Source organism: Centroberyx affinis, unplaced genomic scaffold (genome assembly GCF_046629955.1).
Source record: "Centroberyx affinis isolate AG114_WGS23_722 - 3 ecotype Tasmania unplaced genomic scaffold, CSIRO-AGI_Caff_v1 ptg007046l_1, whole genome shotgun sequence".
Classification (NCBI taxonomy): Eukaryota; Metazoa; Chordata; class Actinopteri; order Beryciformes; family Berycidae; genus Centroberyx; species Centroberyx affinis.
Genome location: NW_027283573.1, coordinates 13,890 through 35,891, shown reverse-complemented (window position 1 = coordinate 35,891; position 22,002 = coordinate 13,890). Strand labels below are relative to the sequence as shown.

The following is a 22,002-nucleotide window of genomic DNA, read 5'->3' as shown; positions in this document are numbered from 1 at the left end:
AGGTAACACGTTACAATAAGGGTCACTAAGTTAAAGGCCTATTTCACTGCTGTGAATATGATGATTTATTAAAACTAGGTCACCCATTGTAGTAGAAATGTGCAATTATTTTTGAAATTGGAGCCCTATGACCAGAGAAAACTGAGAAAACGGCTGTAGATTCCCCATATCGCTGTTAAGGGGGAATCCTACAACAACCAGAATGCATTGCGCACGTCACTGACTCTGACGGTGCGTTCACGGTCAGTGTAGCACCAAAGACAAAGTTAGCAGAGAGAAATCAGCATTATATCTCTTTACTGAGGCTTATTTTCATTTACAAAATGTTTTTCCTCATCGAGTCTGGATAAATCACACCCGTTTTCAAAGGATCATAAAACAAAGCAGCGCTCTGGAGTCAGTTACGTTCTGTGGATCAACTCATCGAGTGCTGGACGGTGCCGCTGGATTTAGCCGCAAGTTACAGGTAAAGTTACACAGTCGCTGTTCACTGTTGTTCTGTATTCAGAGTCGGCAAAGTCCGATATAATATTCTGTCAGAAAACAAAGTCAGGTTCACCAAAGCACCGTGAAGTTTGTTGCAACGCGGAGTTTTCTGTCTGTCCCCCTGAAGATCATCACCGGGCGTTCACAGCTGTTCAGCCCCCGGTGCAGAGCGTCTCTCTCTGGGCTGCAGAGCGTCTCTCTCTGGGCTGCAGAGCGTCTCTCCCGGCTGCAGGCGCGTCTCTCCCGGCTGACGCTGTTACAGCTCCCGTGGTCGCCCTCTCCTCCACACTCTGTTTTGTCTGATTCAACAGTGCGATATTCGGCCTTGTATCATGAAACTGGTTTTCTTCCAAATATACTTTTTAAAGTATTTAGTAGTATGATATTTTAGTGTCTGCTTTTCCCTATCGCTAGCGTAGCATGGGACGGGAGTGTTTAGGGAGACCCACATTTTACCGTCCTTGAAGGCACCGCTACAGAAAACGCGGAAACGTAGTTTGTAGTCTAAGGCCGAGCTCCAAAGTCTTTTGCCGACAAATGAGCGGGGAGCTCTGGGTGCAGGCAACATGGAGGGAAGTTAAACATTGTTCATTTGCATATACTACCCATATTGTAATGATACAATGCTGGTTGAAAATCGGCAAAGTTTCCCTTTAAGGGTTAGATAATGCTTAATAAGCATTAACACTTAATTAACAGTTAACTAATGTGTCTGGTAATCATTTACTAATGGTGTTCATGTTAACCAAGGTATTAATTTATACATTATTTAATAGTCTATAAACTATTATAAACTATTAAATAATTTATAAATTAATACCTTAGTTAACATGAACACCATTAGTAAATTACACATTAGTTAACTAACCCTTATTAAGCATTAACTAACCCTTAACTTAGTGACCCTTATTGTAAAGTGTTACCAATAAACATGATTCTAGCAGAATACAGTGAATGGTTAACTCACAGTCTCTTCAAGATCACAGAGATCATAAGTAAGTAAACAGAAAGGAAACTGCCTCTTTCTGGGGAACAAGAGAACATGCTCTACTTCTGTGGAAACCTTCAGAGTTCCCGTGAAGTTGGAAGGAAGCAGATATCTTGGCTGGGTCGTGGATTTGACTCCAATACAGTCCCATTATCTCTTCCGGTGCTACTGTGAGGCAGGAGGAAAGGAAATGATGTCGTTTCCAGGGAAGAGTTCCTCGTTACAGCCGTGCAATTCCTGAAAGATTTCGGTTTATTTTTGTACATGACACGCTTTGTTTTGTTTCAGTGAAGCGTTTCCTCTGCGCTCCTTCAGCAGTATTGCATTAGTTCTGGTAATATAAAAAAAAAGACTAAATAAATAAGTGTTTGCAAATGCAGAGAACCCAGATGAACCCTTTCTTTCTGTTGCACTTGCCGGCGGAGGTTTGGACCGTCACGCCTGGTGTTGGGAAACTTTGTGACATGAGATATGTACCATGAGTGGTGAGTCAGCATTTAGCTACCTTGGACCTACACTGTGGAACTCCCTCCCAGATAAGTTAAGAGCCACTGATACACTCAGCACTTTCAAGAAGCATCTTAAAACACATCTTTTTACCATTGCTTTTAATTAGGTGGTGGTAAATTGGTTGACATGTATTTAGTGGGTTTTTTTTTTTAGAGAAATTGGTTTAGACAATGATCTCAGAATGACCACATAATTGTTTCAAACTTCTGAGAAATTATGTCATTGATTCGGAAAACTCCAAGTGAATGCAACACGCTTCTGCAGCTTTCAGCAATCCCCAGGGTGCAGGAGGCTGTTGCTGCTCCTGTGGGTGGAGAAACTGGTCTCTCTCTCCCTCTTCTACGATGGATCTCTCCCTGTATGAGTGTTGAACGTCTCTTGGTGCAAAATGGCGGCTCTAGAAAGAAGCCCTCGCTCTTTGATTCTGAGGGACTGACACCAAAACCTGACGTTTACCGCTGAGGTTTTAAATCCTGAAACATTTTCTCATATCAAACTCCACTGGAGCTGGCGTCGCATCGTAGCATCATCTTCGATTGGCGAGAAACAGTTTTTAACAGTGTTACAGTGTTTTAGGGTGAAATTGTCCTTTAACTTAAGTTTTTGTTTTGCTTAAACCTAACCTTAGCTAACCTCTTCACGTGCTGAACACATGAAAATAGCAAAATAGAAATAGAAAATAGTCAAATTTGTGCCTTTTGAGGTGGAGGAATGTAATCCTGACATTATCCAGCATGTAATCTGCGTTTCAGAGTTTCTGCTCATTTCTTAACTTTTTGTGAGACTTTGTGTTGGACCCGAACAGTTGCCGTCCAGCTTCAGATTTCCTCTTAGAAACCTTATTTATCCAGCACTAAAGCTGTATTCCAGCTCTATAATGAACTTTTTGAGATTTCAGATGTTCAGATTTTGTTCCTAAAGCTGCGCAGAGCCGACTGAAGTAAACACTCTTCAACTCAGAGTCATCGACCTTGTTGAGACAGACGGCAGGAGGTCGCTCAGGAATCGCCAGCTTTCAAGGGACAGCAGAGAAAAGACATTGCTCAATGAAGTCACACATGAGACAAAACCACAACATGACACACAGAAAAATGAAGGAGCTCACAATGGTTCTCCAGAGTGACGCCATAGAAGAACCATTTCTGGCTGCACAAAGAACCTTATATGGTTATTTAATTCTTAGCTATTGGACGGTGGAAAATAACCAAACCCCTCCATAGTACACTGCCAGTCAAAAGTTTGGACACACCACATTTCTCTTAATTTTTACTATTTCCCACATTTTAGAGTAATAGCAATAATATCAAAACTATGAAATAACACAAATGGAATTATGCAGCGACCAAAAAAGTGTTAAACAAATCTTATATTTTAGATTCTTTGCCTTGATGGAAAGGTAAAGGCTTTGGAAAGAAATTCATACATAGGATCAACTTCACTATTTATATTTGTCTAGGAAACTAATATCAAGCATTTAAGCAGAAGACTTTACATCAAAATGGCTTTAAGAGAATGAACTGTTGACTGGTAGTGTATTTATTGTGAAATGAGGCTAAACAGATAAACAAAACACAATGCAGGCACCAAAGCAGAGGAGAACAGGAACGGTTCTTCTATGGCGTCAGTCCGGAGAACCATTTTCGTTTTATTTGTGTGCGCACACTCACACTTCATATTGCAACATGTGCAAGCATGTCACATATTGCAATATGAAGTGTGAGTGGACACTGTTTGTGATCAGCACCAACATCACAGAACCACAACAACTGTTGATGAGAAAGTTTGATGATGGCGCAAGTATGAGCGTTTAAAAAAAAACACATGATGTCAGCATACTGGGAACACTGGAAGAACAGCAGATGTTACCAGAGGTTAGTTTCAGACATCTGTGTTATTAGAGAGAGACAGTGTGTGTGTGTATGTGTGTGTGTGTGTGTGTGGTCGTACTGGGCGGGTAGAGGAAGGCGTGTCTCAGGTTTCCGGCGCTGCTGTACTGGTCACATGTGGGACTGAGGGCTGCTGGGAGTCTCACATCAGCTCTCAGACAGCCTGCGGTCGCCGCTGGCAACGGATCCACGTCCGCCTGCAGGGGCGAGACGACGACATGAGGTCATGTCCGGATATTACAGTGCACTGTGAGACAATGTAATGGGTGTGTGTGTGTGTGTGTGTGTATAGTGCGTATAATGCTGAGCATGCACTACCAGAATAACAGTAAAGACATCAAAACTATGAAATAACACAAATGGAATTATGCAGCGACCAAAAAAGTGTTAAACAAATCAAAACTATCTTTTATTTTAGATTCTTTGCCTTGATGGAAAGGAAAAGGCTTTGGAAAGAAATTCATACATAGGATCAACTTCACTATTTATATTTGTCTAAGAAACTAATTTCAAGCATTTAAGCAGAAGACTTTAGATCAGAATGGCTTTAAGAGAATGAAGAACACAGAGCATTCAGTCAGGTGGGTCCAGACTGTTGACTGGCAGTGTGTATTGAATTCAAACTGTTAAAAGAAAGAACACAGCATTCTGCAACATGGGCATTTTCAACCCGTTTTTATAATACGCACAAGAAAAATAAGAAAATAAATCTGCGCACTATAAATACAAGGCTACGACAAAAAAGTCTAGATAAAAAAAAAACAAGAAATATACGTACAAAAGAACCTGGGAGCAAACGTTTCAGCTACACACAGAATTATTTTCCTTTTTTTGTAGATTACAATAATTCTGTCTGTCTGAATTATTGATTACTGAGTCAGATCGACACTCTTCTTTCAAGCCCCAAAAAATGCCAAGTAAGAGGAGATCAGTTATCAGTGGGAAGTCCAGCAAAATGAGACTAGGTCAAAGACTGGGTGAGACTGGGTAAGACTGGGTGAGACTGGGTGAGACTGGGTGAGACTGGGTGTGACTGGGTATGAGACTAGTGAGACTGGGTGAGACTGGGTGAGACTGGGTAAAACTGGGTGAGACTAGGTGAGACTAGGTGAGACTGGGCAAGACTGGGTGAGACTGGGTAAGACTGGGTGAGACTAGGTGAGAGACTGGGTGAGACTGGGTGAGACTGGGTGAGTCTGGGTAAAACTGGGTGAGACTGGGTAAGACTGGGTGAGACTGGGTAAGACTGGGTGAGACTGGATGAGACTGGGTGAGACTGGGTAAGGCTGGGTGAGACTGGATGAGACTGGGTAAGACTGGGTGAGACTGGGTGAGACTGGGTGAGACTGGGCGAGACTGGGTGAGACTGGGTAACACTAGGTGAGACTGGGTAAGACTGGGTGAGACTGGGTGAGTCTGGGTGAGATTGGATGAGACCGGGTGAGACCGGGTAACACTGGGTGAGACTGGGTAAGGCTGGGTGAGACTGGGTGAGACTGGGTAAGACTGGGTGAGACTGGATGAGACTGGGTGAGACTGGGTAAGGCTGGGTGAGACTGGATGAGACTGGGTAAGACTGGGTGAGACTGGGTGAGACTGGGCGAGACTGGGTAACACTAGGTGAGACTGGGTGAGACTGGGTAAGTCTGGGTAAGACTCGGTGAGACTGGGTAAGACTGGCTGAGACTGGGTGAGACTGGGTAAGACTGGGTGAGACTGGGTAACACTGGGTGAGACTGAGTAAGACTGGGTGAGACTGGGTGAGACTGGGTAACACTGGGTGAGACTGGGTAAGACTGGGTGAGACTGGGCGAGACTGGGCGAAACTGGGTAACACTGGGTGAGACTAGGTGAGACTGGGTAAGTCTGGGTAAGACTCGGTAAGACTGGGTGAGACTAGGTGAGACTGGGTAAGACTGGGTGAGACTGGATGAGACTGGGTGAGACTGGGTAAGGCTGGGTGAGACTGGATGAGACTGGGTAAGACTGGGTGAGACTGGGTGAGACTGGGCGAGACTGGGCGAGACTGGGTAACACTAGGTGAGACTGGGTGAGACTGGGTGAGACTGGGTAAGTCTGGGTAAGACTCGGTGAGACTGGGTAAGACTGGCTGAGACTGGGTGAGACTGGGTAAGACTGGGTGAGACTGGGTAACACTGGGTGAGACTGAGTAAGACTGGGTAAGTCTGGGTGAGACTGGGTGAGACTGGGTAACACTGGGTGAGACTGGGTAAGACTGGGTGAGACTGGGAAAGACTGGGTGAGACTGGGTAAGACTGGGTAAGACTGGGTGAGACTGGGAAAGACTGGGTGAGACTGAGACTGTATTTTATACCACACTACATCAAACACACTCATGATCGCATTCACGCCTATGGGCAATTCAAAGTCTCCAATCCACTTGAGCTGCTTGACTTTGGATTGTGGGAGGAACACATTTTTTTTTTTTTTTTTTTTTTTTAAGGTTGCTGGTTTTTACTTTTGATCATTACTGCTTGTAAATTATTAAACTCAGGATGTAGTTAAATATGCTGCTGCACTGTGAGGTGTGCACTTCACAGTATGCGCTGTATCCGGATATGTACATATTGTATTATATGAACTTTACAGCAGTGATTCTCAACCTTTTTCATATCATGGACCCCTAATTTAGTCCACATTAGAGCCACGGACCCCCATTTAATGAGATTTTGTCTCTCGGACCCAAATCTGAGAATATTATTGTAGGTAGAGAGATAACAGAGAAACTATGATCAGAAGAGTCATTCTTCTATATTCTTTAACGTAGCGTAAATGAAATAATGCAGAAGTTTAACAATTCATCAGTTTGCTAGGGACCCACCAGAACCCCCTCAAGGACCCCTGGTGGTCCCCGGACCCCACGCTGAGAACCGCTGCTTTATAGTATCTACTTTATCTTGATATGTGCATGTGTGCTAACCCAAACACACTGAAACTCTAAACCTGCATTAGTGCAATTATTGCAAGTTTTTCTTGTCATAAATTTTTTCAAAATTTAAAATTGTTTAAAGAATAGTGATTTTGTTAAACAAAACTGGATGTGAGTGTGCAGGATTTACTGAGTTTGAGTCTGATGAAAGATTTTGCTTCATGGACCAAAGATTAACTGTAGCTCTAAAACTCCTTGTTCACAAATCCAGTTTGGACCAAACTCTCTCTGAAGAAATTAACTGCAGACTCTGAGATTTGGAAACTGCAGAAGTTCATATTGTGATTTCGATTTTTTTAAAATTAATTGTTCAGCTCTACTTGCTGATATCTAGTTTTGTATGTCTCTCTCTTCCTGATGTTTGTCCTCTGTCATTCTGTTCTGTGGTTGATGGTTGATCAGTTAGATCCAGTTAGATCCAGTTCTCTGTAAAGTCCATGTGATGAACGGCTTTATAAATAAACAAGATGCAACTTGAAACTTGAGACAGAGCAGACAAACAACATGATGATTTGCACGCACTGATATGCATACTGAAACTCAGTGATCTTGAGTCACAAGCAAATGTCAAGTCATTTGCCACAGTCCCAAATAAGCCAAACATCATAACAATCGTGACTCGTGAGCCTGACTCGAGTCTAAGTCATAAGACCCAGGTCACACATCTGGGTCCAGCTGGAAACAGCTAATGCAAACTCAAAAACTGAAATCATCTCACTGCACTCGCAGATAATTTTACCGTTTTCAACAAATAAAACGTTTTTTCCAGGAGAACGAAACTTGCTTCTGGACATTTACTTGGTAAAAATGAAATTGCCTTGGAGAAAGTTTCTTGTTTCCAGATTTTCTTCATTGTTTTATGATGATTTCTTGAAAGAAGTCATATTGGCATGAATCAAGTGAAATTGACTGAAACCAGCAGATTATCTGCCAGTGCAGTGAGAGAATCTGACTAAAAATATCATGAAATAAGCTGATAGGTCTGGAGACAAGATAAAATCACTGGACAGCATGTCATTTTTTGCAGTGTGTGGAGTTACAGGAGAGCAAGCAGGAGTGTGAGTTCACACTGGACAGACGTAATTTTTTACCAGAAGCACCAACATCAGATCCAGACGATAACCACTTTTGACAAGGTTCTGGTCGGGTGTTTTTAATAAGAGCAAAACGTATCGAGCGCGTGTGTTTCCACTGTTAATTCTTACCGTAATGTTGGAGGTAGGGCTGTAGTCGAGACCGCCTTGGTCGAGTCCAAGTCCAGATCGAGTCATCGGTGAATCGAGTCCGATTCAAGACCGAGACCGAGGGGGGTCGAGACCGAGTCGAGACCAAGACCGCAAAACTACGAGTCCAATTCGAGACCGATACCATAGCAATGTGTTATCCAAGGCTACCATTGTATTTATTGACTAAAATAGCATATTTTTGTTTACTGCCTAAAATAGAAGGGAGGTTTCTAAAGACATTTCAACAAAATGAGCAATACAATAATATTATGTAACGTTAATTCATCCGAGACCGATTCAAGTCTGAGTCATATTCACTCCCGAGACCGATTCAAGTCCGAGTCATATTAACTACAAGTCCGAGACCGAGTTGAGACCAAGACCGTCAAAAATCGGTCTCTAGTCCGGTCTCGGTCTACAGCCCTAGTTGGAGGTTTGAACAGATGTTACAGGTCTGGATCTGACGCTCTGTAGCAACCAATAATGTAATAATAGAATGTAACAGATAATGTAACAACTTGTCAAAATATAATAAAATATTCAGTTATTACGTAATTAGTCAATATTATTACATTATTGGTTTTAAAAAAAATGCAACCCAATAATGAATAGGCAGGCTGTTATGTCTTGCTAATAGAGCTGGAAGATATGACAAAAAAATCGAATTGCGATTATTATTGCAAATTTTTCTTGTCATAAATTTTTTCAAAATTTAAAATTGTTTAAAGAATAGTGATTTTGTTAAACAAAACTGGATGTGAGTGTGCAGGATTTACTGAGTTTGAGTCTGATGAAAGGGTTTGCTTCATGGACCAAAGATTAACTGCAGCTCTAAAACTCCTTGTTCACAAATCCAGTTTGGACCAAACTCTCTCTGAAGAAATTAACTGCAGACTCTGAGATTTGGAAACTGCAGATGTTCATATTGTGATTTCGATTTTTTTTAAATTAATTGTTCAGCTCTACTTGCTGATATCTAGTTTTGTATGTCTCTCTCTTCCTGATGTTTGTCCTCTGTCATTCTGTTCTGTGGTTGATGGTTGATCAGTTAGATCCAGTTAGATCCAGTTCTCTGTAAAGTCCATGTGATGAACGGCTTTATAAATAAACAAGATGCAACTTGAAACTTGAGACAGAGCAGACAAACAACATGATGATTTGCACGCACTGATATGCATACTGAAACTAAGTGATCTTGAGTCACAAGCAAATGTCAAGTCATTTGCCACAGTCCCAAATAAGCCAAACATCATAACAATCGTGACTCGTGAGCCTGACTCGAGTCTAAGTCATAAGACCCAGGTCACACATCTGGGTCCAGCTGGAAACAGCTAATGCAAACTCAAAAACTGAAATCATCTCACTGCGCTCGCAGATAATTTTACCGTTTTCAACAAATAAAACGTTTTTTCCAGGAGAACGAAACTTGCTTCTGGACATTTACTTGGTAAAAATGAAATTGCCTTGGAGAAAGTTTCTTGTTTCCAGATTTTCTTCATTGTTTTATGATGATTTCTTGAAAGAAGTCATATTGGCATGAATCAAGTGAAATTGACTGAAACCAGCAGATTATCTGCCAGTGCAGTGAGAGAATCTGACTAAAAATATCATGAAATAAGCTGATAGGTCTGGAGACAAGATCAAATCACGGGACAGCATGTCATTTTTTGCAGTGTGTGGAGTTACAGGAGAGCAAGCAGGAGTGTGAGTTCACACTGGACCGACGTCATTTTTTACCAGAAGCACCAACATCAGATCCAGGCGATAACCACTTTTGACGAGGTTCCGGTCGGGTGTTTTTCATAAGAGCAAAATGTACCGAGCGCCTGTGTTTCCACTGTCAATTCTTACTGTAATGTTGGAGGTAGGGCTGTAGTCGAGACCGCCTTGGTCGAGTCCAAGTCCAGATCGAGTCATTGGTGAATCGAGTCCGATTCAAGACCGAGACCGAGGGGGGTCGAGACCGAGTCGAGACCAAGACCGCAAAACTACGAGTCCAATTCGAGACCGATACCATAGCAATGTGTTATCCAAGGCTACCATTGTATTTATTGACTAAAATAGCATATTTTTGTTCATTGCCTAAAATAGAAGGGAGGTTTCTAAAGACATTTCAACAAAATGAGCAATACAATAATATTATGTAACGTTAATTCATCCGAGACCAATTCAAGACCGAGTCATATTCACTCCCGAGACCGATTCAAGTCCGAGTCATATTAACTACAAGTCCGAGACCGAGACGAGACCAAGACCGCCAAAAATCGGTCTCGAGTCCGGTCTCGGTCTACAGCCCTAGTTGGAGGTTTGAACAGATGTTACAGGTCTGGATCTGACGCTCTGTAGCAACCAATAATGTAATAATAGAATGTAGATAGAATAGATAATGTAACAACTTGTCAAAATATAATAAAATATTCAGTTATTATGAAATTAGTCAATATTATTACATTATTGGTTTAAAAAAAAAAATGCAACCCAATAATGTAATAACTGCCATGTAACCACTTGTCAAAATGTAACAAAATTTCTAGTCAGTATGTATCTAGTCTTATGTGTGTGTGTGTGTGTGTGTGTGTGTGTGTGTGTGTGTCAGGTGCTACCAGGCTCACCGGCTTGTCGACGGTGAAGGAGGTCCACAGCGGCATCAGGGCTTTGCGGCTGAAGGCGCTGACGAAGCCCTGCTGGTGGAGGAGGCAGTAGCTCTGTCCGCCCTGAAGCATCATGGGACGGCCGAACGGCGCATGCTGCTTCTCCACGGCAGACTCTGGAAGGGAAGAGAGGAAGAGTTCGATTCACTCACCATCAGAACCGTTTTTAATCATCAGCTACAGCAAAATGTCCAGGAATGACACTGTGCAGGTGACATTGGTGCAAAGACGAGTTTATGTAAGAAACTAAATCCACCTATTCAATAATCATTTGTAAATATTTCAGTTTATTTCACAAGCTAAAACACAGAAGGCAACAGTAAACATCCTGAGGGAAACCTGATGCAGCAGCGATGTGTTCACTTGACTTGAAATAATGCTTGAAAATAAGTCTGATAAAAACTTGAAGTAAAGACCAATGCAACTCCACTTTGAAATATCAAAAGGCTAAATACTTTATTTATTATTAAATACGTTAATACATGATAGAAGCATTAAGAAACAGCAACATGTTTGGGCCATAGGGCCGTCTTCAGGGTGTCAAAGCTTACGAGGAGTTGCCTGGGTCTTTACTTCAAGTTTTGTGTCAGAGGTTTTTGCCCATAGACCAGAGAGCAGCCTCTTATACTACAGAACCCACCAGTAGAGCTCTTGTATCTCTTTTTTTACTTAAAGGTCTCATATTCTCCACTCACCAGAGTTTTATTTTGTGTCTTGAGGTCAATTCAAAGCTGTGTGTGTGGTGTCATGAACCAAAAACACTCTCAATCCATTTTCACACGTTCATTTTCCAGCATCTCTCTGAGCCTTGCCAAGAACAGGCCGTTTCTGTCGCCGTGTCTTTAAGGCTCATTAATATTAACGACCATCTGTTCCAATTGGCTAACCGTTTCAAGAGTGAAACGTAAGACGCCGCGGCCCGGCGGCTACAAGTAGGGAAAACTCTCCCGTAATAAACAATGACAACCGCTCCAACCGGGAAGGGGGCATGGCTCTGCTGCTGACCCTGTGTCTCACCGCTCTCTTATCTTTTTTATTGTTTTTATTGTTTGAAGTACGTTTTAAAGTGTGTTTAGTGGTTAGGGTTAGTCCTACCGTGTGTTTTAATGTTTGTTTAGCCTACTATCTCAACCACCATGAACCTCTCGTCTGCCTATGTCACTTTGGCAGTTTTATCAACTTTGATACCTGGAGGTAACGCCGACAACGCCGACAACGCATATCCAGCGTTCTGTCATCACCTCTTCCTGGGAGTATCTGCTCTCCTGCAGGGGTAATGCAAACAGCTTAGGCTCTGATATTACTCTACCCCGTGATTTATTAAGGGTGAGAACAAAGAAACAAAAAGCAAAGAAGCGAGGCTCCAGAGGAGGTATAAGGAGGCGAGGAAGCCGTCAACCTCTACCAGCGATGACCTTATGAAACGTAAGATCGCTTAACAGCAGGCTGGATGAGGTAACACTTCGCATCAAATACGGGGGGGGGATTTTCGATGCAGCAATCTCAACTGTTTTACTGAAACTTGGTTAAAACAGGACTGCAATGTGGACGATGATGGATACACTATAATCAGAGCAGACAGAGATAAGGTAAAATCTCTGTACCTCTGTATTCTGGTCACTATTTTTGAACAAATATGCACAAGATACTATGAGATCCTGGTGGTATCATTCAGACCTTTTTATTTACCCCGTGAATTTGGACAGCTCACTATTATATTGGTGTATGTACCGGGACCCAATAACAAAGAAGCAGCTGAACGCATATTGGACTGTTTTAACAGTGCGCTTGCACGATCAGCTGACCAACCAGTGTTCATTCTGGGGGACTTGAACACACTCTCCTTAGCAGCACACCTCCCGACTCTGCAGCAATATGTCGACTGTCCAACTCGCTCATCACACTTCCTGGATCTCTGTTATGGCACTTGCATATAAGGCAAGTACAGACAGTGAGTAAAGAGGGAAAAACCCCTCCATAAAAACAATTCAAGTCTGGGATAGAGAAAGTGAGGACAAGCTAAGGTGCTGTTTTGAAACTACAAACTGGGATATGTTTTTTGACGTCATGCAGAGACCCCCCATGAGCTGACAGACTGTATCACTTCATATATACAATTCTGTGAGGAATCTGTAATCAACACCAAGGAGGTCCTCAGGGGTGACACTGAAGGTGTCAAAGACAAAATAATAATAATAATAATAATAATAATAATAATACATTAAATTTGTAATGCACTTTTCATTAGAAGCAAATCCCAAAGTGCTACAGAGTAAAAGGAAAGAAAAAAAAAACAGGAGCATAAAAACCGATAAAAAGGAACGAACAGCAAAGATCATTAAGAGCCACACAAAGGAAAAAGGCCTGATTAAAAAGGGAAAGTTAACAGACAATGCATAAAAACAAAGATAAAAAAAAAAAACAGTACAAAGAAAAGAAAGGAGCTCAGAGCTAAGATGCACAATGCCAAAATTGATTTTAAGAACAAAGTAGAGAACCAAGTCTGCACAGGGAACCTCAGACAAGCATGGGAGGGACTTAACACAATGATGGGTAGAATGCCCCAAAGACAAGAGGATACCTCTGTGGACAGCCTCGCCTTTGTGAATGAACTTAACCATTTTTATGGAAGATTTGACGCCCCAGGCTGTAAAGACAGGAGCAACGCCATCTGTACCAACATACCCAGAAACCCCACAATCCAGCTGTCCGAGGAGGAGGATGGCACCTGCCTCTCTCGGATTAAGCCCCACAAAGCACCCGGACCTGATGGCCTACGTGGACGTGATTTGAAAGCGTGCTCCATTCCAACTAAGGTCAGTTTTAACCAAACTATTCCAGTGCTTACTGCACACCTGCACCGTGCTTAATACATGGAAGGCATCTATTATCAGACCAGAACCCAAAAAGCCAGCGTCCAAAGACTTGAATGCCTTTCTGCCCTGTAGCCTTAACCCCTGTACTGGCCAAGTGCATGGAGAGGGTGGTCAGTAAACATCTCACCTCATCCACAGCACAACTACTGGACCCATTACAGTTTGCTTATAAAATCCACAGAGGGACTGAGGACGCCACGTTGCCAGTCACCTACAAAAAACTAACACATATGCACGGATTTTATTTGTTGATTTTAGTTCTCCTGCAACGGCTTCTGGACTTTGGGGTGAGCGGGGGCCTTGTGCACTGGGTCAAGGATGTTTTTAACTGACCGCCCACAAAGAGTCCGTGTTAAAGAAGTCCCGCAGGTCTGTGTTTTATCTCCAGTACTATTCTCTGTGTACACTAGTGAAATGACACTACACAACAGCAATTTCAAGCTATTTAAATATGCTGATGACATGGCTTTAGTGGGTCTTTTCCATAAAAATGATGATGTCTCTGATTATTTTGCTCAGGCTTCCAAGTTTGAACAGTGGTGTAAGTCCAGCTCATTGTTAATTAATGTTGGAAAAACAAAGGAACTTATTCTAAACCAAGCAGATCCACTCTCATCACTGATACTGTGTGACCAAACTGTGGAAACTGTCAACTGTTTTAAGTATCTGGGAACACACATAGAAGACAAACTGAGTTTCACAATGGGACAATGGGCCTCATGCAGGAAGCGATATACGAAAAATTTTTCTCTTATTTTTGTTCGTATCCACGATTTGTTCTTATTTTGTTAGCACCCATTAATTTCTGGGATTCACCAATGTTTTCTTATTTTTGCTCTTCTCTTAGGTAAGAGAAAAGTTTACGAGTGGTCGAGAGCACTCTGACCAAGATAAGAAAAAAACATCTCGTTTTCACAGTCCACAAATTGTTTGTCCAATGCAAGGAAACATAAGTTTTAAATTTGAGGAACATAAAAAAACGCATTAATATCATATAACCAAATTTAGATTATTATATGTTTTAGAGTAATTATAATGATTGGATTATTAAATTCGTGGGCTAAAGAAATACTATTGGTCCATTGATCCCAATTAAGACTATAAAAACCCTTGGATGATATTGCGTGCGTTCAGCTTCTGAATGGCTTACATGCTGCTCTGAGATGCTTTGGCCATCCAGGCCTTACAGAGAACGTGTTTTTACAGATCGCACATATCTGTTTGATGAGACGGATGAATGGCTGCTGAGCTGTTTCAGATTGCCAAGAGCACCTCTCCAATTCTTGGCCATGTGCCAGAGTATTTGCACACAGCACAACACCTGCCCTTATATGGTGTTTAGGGGGCATGTTGGGCCACGCCATAAGGTGAAACAAAAGAAAACGAATTAAAACAATAGGGCCAGCATCTGTGGCCTAACAAGAAAACCAAAAGCCTTAACTCTAGCCAACCCGCTGGGCTAGAGTTAACTGGCTGGAATTCAAACTCCGGTCTCTCACTGGACGAGACTTGGGCGAGCCCCGGGATCCCCCATGACGTCACGGAGGATATAAATTCCAGGAGCTACTTTTCCGCATCGCCCCTTCTTGCGACTCCGTTGCTACAACAAAGTGGTACATTTTAACGTTCAAACTGTTCTTTTTGTTTAAGCCGAGGCACAGTCTTCAACTCGCTGGACGAGCCCAGACTGTTTAGTGTTCGCCATAACCCTATTTGGATCCAGAAGGATTAGATTAGCTGTTTGTGTATCCGGCAATCTAACTCCTTGCGCGCAGCCGACCTGCAGAAGTGGACTGGAAGAGACTACAGCTGAGGACACTCCTTCCCTCCAAGAAGATAACGTAAGGATACGTTTCTTCAATCAAGTCGACTCCTGGCTGAAATCCTTCGCTGCCTACGAGGAAAGCCAGCTGACCGTTGCTCCGTGCGAGGAGACATAACGGTCTCGCCGCGCCGACCCGCCTGGAGAACCCCACCGGCTCGAGAGTGATTTTCCCAAGTAAGAGGCTTTGGTTCTGGGCAGAGACTAGTATAGGTGTGTTATTTAAGCTTTACTGATCAGAAGCTACTGTTGTGCGTATTGGGAAGCGCATTGGACCGCCGTGTCCATATTATGCTGTGAAACCTATCATTAAGCTTGCTGCTTGATTTGATTGTAATGTTTTGAAGCTGAATGTGTGCCATTGCATGTCGCTGGACTTGCAATTGTGTTTATCACATAGAGAGCCAAGATATTGCATTTTACTAGCTCAAAGACCAGTAACCCGGTGTACTACTTCCCAGTTGTATCCCGAGTTTCTGTGTGGTAAAAGGCTATTATTGGTGCTTTAGACGGCGAGTGCTCCCCTCCATTCTCCCTCTCTCTCTCTCTCTCTCTTACTAACACACACACCTACACACACCCACATCTCATTGCACATCCACCGCTACCTGAGGAGTAGATGGTGTTGGTTTTAGCTGCCTAATTCCAACCCCATCTTGATTCCAAAACTCCTCTTTGTTCAAACTGTGCGGTCACGGCCGCCATTTTGAACTCTCGCGAGACGTCCCACCCACGTGGTCACGTCAGCCATCTTGCTCTCTCTCTCTCCACTCTCTCTCTAGCCTCTCTCTCTTCCACACACACACACACACACACACACACATCCATATATGCCATATGCTGTTTATGTCTTTTATGCTTGATAGTTAGAATTATAGTTGTAGTTGTGTAATAGTACTTGATTGGCTGAAGTATTATTGATTATTAATTGATATTACTAAAGTAAATAAACACTGTTATACATTTAAAGAGAAGTTGTTTGTGATTTCTTACGCATATGTGTTGTGGTAACTGCTGGTTGTGAGGGCCTGTGTACGAATTCACCCTTCACTGTTCACTCATAAATGTACAGTGGTACTCAAACACTGTAATTTGGGGTGAACAGCCATTGTGAGACTGAATTAAAGGTGCGGTTATTGGTCCCTGATTCCAGGGTGGTGCCCCCTTTATATTGACTCCCGTCAATAATTTTATAAATAATTAATAATTCCATAATTATTAATTATTAATTGCTAATAACCAAACCTGCCCCCTATCAAAGCCCAACAGGCGTTACCTATGCTAATAACAAACAAGCCTCCAATTTATGATCAAGTGGCATTTATCATTCAGCACACCTGGGTAAGAGCAGATTTGGATGGTTAAGAACGTTTGGTGCATCTGGAGTTGACTTATCTTATTTATTCTCTTAGAAAATTAAGAGAAAATGTAAGAGAAATTTAAGAGAATGTTGCTGCATGAGGCCCATTGTTGATTTTATATGTAAGAAAGCTAGTCAGAGACTGTTTTTAATTAGGAAATTGAAGGGGTTTGGGATCAGTCTTGACATTTTGGAAAAAGTGTATGTCAGCCTGATAGAGAGTATCCATGTTTTTAATATCTCTGTCTGGCATGGGCACTTGACTTTAGTAAATACAAAAACAAGCTGAACAGGATTGTTAAGACAGCAGGGAAGATAGTAGGCCGCCAACAAAAACATTACAGCCATTACACCTTTACGGCACAGCTGTATACAGGAAAGACACACCCCCTCCACCCTGAGTTTGAGCTGCTCCCCTCAGGGCGACGCTATAGAAAACCCCTGGCAAAGAAAAAGATCTGCAAGGGTTCTTTTATCCCAAATGCAATTAATGTGGCCAACAAACTACAGTAAACTTGATATGGGAGTGTAGGCTGTACACTGTGGGTATGAACGAATCAATGTTGTTGTACAGTTGAGAGATCTTTGTTCTGTTAATGTGATGTTTTGTTGATGTTTTTATCTTGTGGACATGTTTGTGTTTATATTTTCCTGGGTGAGACCAAGGACAATTTTCCTGCCTCGGCTGGACAATAAAGTTTATTCTATTCTATTCTATTCTATTCTATTCTATTCTTCTCAACTGCTTTGAAAAAAACACTTTGTAGAAGAATCTAAATAATGACACTACATGACACTAAATCTTTCTTTTAAAGGTCCATATTCTCCACATGTACCAAAAACACTCTGAATCCATTTCTCCACGTTCATTTTCCAGCATCTCTCTGAGCCTTACCAAGAACAGGCCGTTTCTGTCGCCGTGTCTTTAAGGCTCATTAATATTAACGACCCCTCTGTTCCGATTGGCTAACCGTTTCGAGAGTGAAACGTGAGACGCCGCGACCCGGCAGCTACAGGTAGGGAAAACTCTCCGGTAATAAACAATGACAACCACTCAACCGCTTTGAAAAAAACACTTTGTTAGTCTATTATTTCTTACAAAAATGATAATGAGCGAACCTTTGTGACGCCACAAAGTTACGGAAGTCCAAACGGCTCGTTTAGAGGCTCGCTGCACTAATATGGATTGTGTGGATTTAGTTGGTGACCGTGCATTTTGATACTTTCACCATGTTTAGATAGACCATCCAACTCCTTTATCATCACAGAGGCAAGGGGAGTCCTGTTTTATACCATATGGAACCTTTAAGTTATTAAAAATAAGTAACTTCAGACAAGTCGTTCAACAAGTTATTTAGTGTGCAGCAACTTTACTTCTTTATGGGCAAGAGTAAACATCCTGATGTGAGATGCATCATTCCCCTGAGCTCTGTCAAAAGCCGATCAGCAGTGTTGACACGTGGAAAAATGAACAGACAGACAAACGAGATAAGACTCTCCTGTCTGTCTCTACTGTGAACTATCATAATAAAGGCAAAAAGTAAATCCAGACATGCATCATGCGGCAGGGACAACAGGACCTCATGTACCAGGTAAACATATAAGCGATGCCCGTATATTTTTAAGGCTTACATAACACGTAAATATGAAGGCGCTTTCAATGTCATAAAAAAAAAAAAATAAATAAGCTCTTTACCTTGTTCAGCTGTCAGATTCAGACGGCTGTTGATGGCATTTCCACTCTGAGGAGGAAGAATAAACATAGAATGGTTATATGTTATGTAACAGTAATCATTTTTACAATATAAAATAGCCTATGGTATAAAATGCACATGTTGTTCTATAAGGATTTATGTGAGTGTGTTTGTGTCTGTTTGAGTGTGTATGTGAGGGAGAAATTAACACAGGAACACTGATAGTCAGTGGAGGGTCTGAATACACACCAGCACACACACACACACACACACACACACACTCACACACCCACACACACACACAAACACACACAGTGATACACACAGTGATACATGGGATGATTCATTTCCTGTCGCCTGCTTTGGTAATATTGTTTGTTTTTAAAATGCCATGCCAACAAATCACACTGAATTTAATTGAAAATTGAATTAAAAGGAAAGTCCTTTATGTATGCAACTGTGTGTGCATGTATGAAAAGTAAAATCGCTCCAGTCAACAGAAAAGTCTAGAGAAAGTGTGTATAGAAAGTATTATGACAGAAACCAGCAATTTGACGGTTGATGGTTTAAAGCAGAGGCCAAATAAAAACTCATAATCAAAAGTTCTCTCCCTTCATACTTTTGAATTTCGAGATGGGGCAACCACAAAACCGACCTTCACTCGGTTTATCTCGATTTCCTGTAACTTCTCCGTGCCAGTCTGCTCTTATCACAGGTTTGAAGGAGATAGCACAGAAACTTGCTTTTTACTGTAAGTCTGCATCACAACACACATATTGCAATAGATGAAACCGTAATAGACAGTTATGTGGTGTTGGCAGCAGCCGGGGTCAGGCACCGCCCACAGCTGCAGACGTTACCAACTTCTCCTTCAACATTTATTTCTCGTGATCCATCATTACCAAACCAAACCCTGTCATTTTATCCCTGAAATGTCCTCAATTTCTCCATTACATAAGCATGAATTATCTGTTAAAAATAACATAGCTTTAAAAGAGTAAGGTTGGTATCATGGGTTTATAAGGGATTTATTCATGGGTTGATTCACAGAGACACTAGAAATTAAGATTTTTCATGCCTTTTGTGCAGGTTTACAGGTTATTAATGAGTTATTAATGGAAAGTTCTTGTCTCCCTGAATTTTGCATTAAATTAGAAGGTAAGGAGTCAAACATTAAGGGAAGTTTAAGGAGGTTTTGATGGGGTCTCCTCCATTAATAACTCCCTTAACTCATTTTAAGGGGATTTTGCATGACTTGACTTGTGCCGATTTGTTTTTTGATATTCCGTACTGTTTCGATTTTATTGGCTTCCAAAGTTTGATCAAATGTTGTGGGGCCTATGTTTTAAAAATTGGTATACCATATTTCCTCTAATAGTGGCCGGTAGTCAATTAAAAGCCGGGTCTCCGATAATGGCCGGGGCCGTGGTCGACACGAACAAATAAAGGCCGGCTCCAAATACAGGCCGGGGAAAAAAACAAAGGAAACAAGTGTGAATTCGCCATAGCTGCGACCACGTACTGTGTGGCTATAGGCCGCCAAAGGGTGGGGAAATTTTTGTGGACCAACCAACCGACCGACCGACCGACTAAAACTCTAAACTGCATGTATGGTAATATAGTATCTATATAGTATGTAGTGTTGTATATAGTGATGTAGTATGTATATGACATCTACACTACCAGTCAATAGTTTGGACATGCCACATTTTTCTTTATTTTTCCTATTTTCCACATTTTAGAATAAGAGTAAAGACATCAAAACTATAAAATAACACAAATGGAATTATGCAGCGACCAAAAAAGTGTTAAATCAAAACTATCTTATATTTTAGATTTTCTTTGCCTCGGATGGAAAAACTTCACTATCTATATTTGTCTAAGAAACTCATCAAGCATTTAAGCAGAAGCCTTTAGATCAAAATGGCTTTAAGAGAATGAGGAACACAGAAGATTCGGTCAGGTGGGTGCAGACTTCTGGCAGTGTAAATGACATGGTATCAAACCCTCTGAGCCATGCTTGTAATGAAGGGATTTATAAATAAACTTGACCTGACTTGAAACATACCGCAGCTTCTTGTGACAGTTGTTATGGAAACCGGAGCGTGTTTTCTTGTTTCTGGCTGATTTGCATTGTTATGTCGACACGTAACAGCGTCCCAAATCATTCACAAGTCAGCACACATGCCTCGCTTCCCACAGGGTAGAAAGCGAGTCTATCGCACCCCATCTAAACTGCAGTCAGAGGGAGGATCGCCCCCTCAGCTGCTGTTGCCATGATGATGAAGGTCCGGGTGAAAAATATTGACAGTGAGGAGGAAATCTACTGAGGAGTGAATCTACTGAGGAGTGAATCTACTGAGGAGTGAATCTACTGAGGAATGAATCTGCAGGAGTTTTGACTCACAGCAGCAGGTCGTTTCCATGAAAGCGAGTCGAAGTAACTTCAGCGGAAGTCGAGTCAGGAGTGACTCCGAATTCCCATGCTCTGCAAGCCAGTAATCCCTTAAAATACCCATTCATTCACCCCTTAATTCGTGCAATATCCCCCTAAAATTAATTAAGGGAGTTATTAATGGAGGAGACCCCATCAAAACCTCCTTAAACACCCCCTTAATGTTTGACTGCTTACTTTCTAATTTAATGTTAAATTCAGGGAGACAGGAACTTTCCCTTAATACTCCTGTAACCTGTAAACCTGCACGAAAGACATGAAAAATCCCTTAATTTCTAGTGTCTGTGTTAATCAACCCATGAATAAATCCCTTATAAACCCACGATACTAGCCCTACTTTATTAAAGTTATGTTATTTTAATGGATAATTAATGTTAATTAATGAGAAATTTCTCATTTCAGGGGTCAAATTAAGGGGTTTTGGTTTGGTAGTGAAATATTCTCCGGTCAGAAAGCCTGAAATGAAGCTGAGAGAACCGGAGCACAGGACAGTTTCTATTTTATTTATTCGGTTTCAACTCGACTTCAATGCTTCAACTGTGTCTTCATCAGAGTGAAAACAGTTTGAAGCTGAAGCTCTCTGTCTGCCCACTCTATTCTTCTCTACTCTACTACATTCTACTTTACTTGACTCTATTCTTCTCTACTCTACCCTACTTTATGCTAGTTTACTCTACTCTTCTCTATTCTACTCTAACTCTATTCTACTTTAATCTACTATATTCTAGTTTATTCTACTCAACTCTATTCTACTCGACTTGACTATATTCTACTTTACTTGATTCTATTCTACTCTACTGTACGCTACTCTTGTCTGCTGTGTTCTATCCAGTTCAGTTTTAATCTGCTCTACTCTGTTCTACCCAGTTCTGTTTTAGTCTACTCTACTCTGTTCTACCCAGTTCTGTTTTAATCTACTCTACTGTGTTCTGTCAGGTCAGTTTGACTCTACTCTGCTTTACTCTAGTACTACTTTACGCTGCTGTACTCTATTGTGTTCTGTCCATTTTAGTTTGACTCAATTCTACTCTACTCTACTCTACTCCAGTGTGACTCTACTCTACTCGACTCTACTCCAGTGTGACTCTACTGTATTCT

General features: G+C 41.6%; 1 protein-coding gene across 1 annotated transcript in view; it reads right to left on the bottom strand.

Annotated features, from left to right (window-relative positions):
- Window positions 1–22,002, bottom strand: part of LOC139639288 (venom phosphodiesterase 2-like) — a gene marked incomplete at its 5' end in the record, with an annotated part of 40,985 nt that overhangs the window by 5,706 nt on the left and 13,277 nt on the right. The window contains 3 exons of the mRNA XM_071513372.1: window positions 3,932–4,067; window positions 10,659–10,813; window positions 18,452–18,497. Coding sequence (XP_071369473.1) covers window positions 3,932–4,067; window positions 10,659–10,813; window positions 18,452–18,497 — 337 coding nt within the window. The remainder of the gene's footprint in view (window positions 1–3,931; window positions 4,068–10,658; window positions 10,814–18,451; window positions 18,498–22,002) is intronic.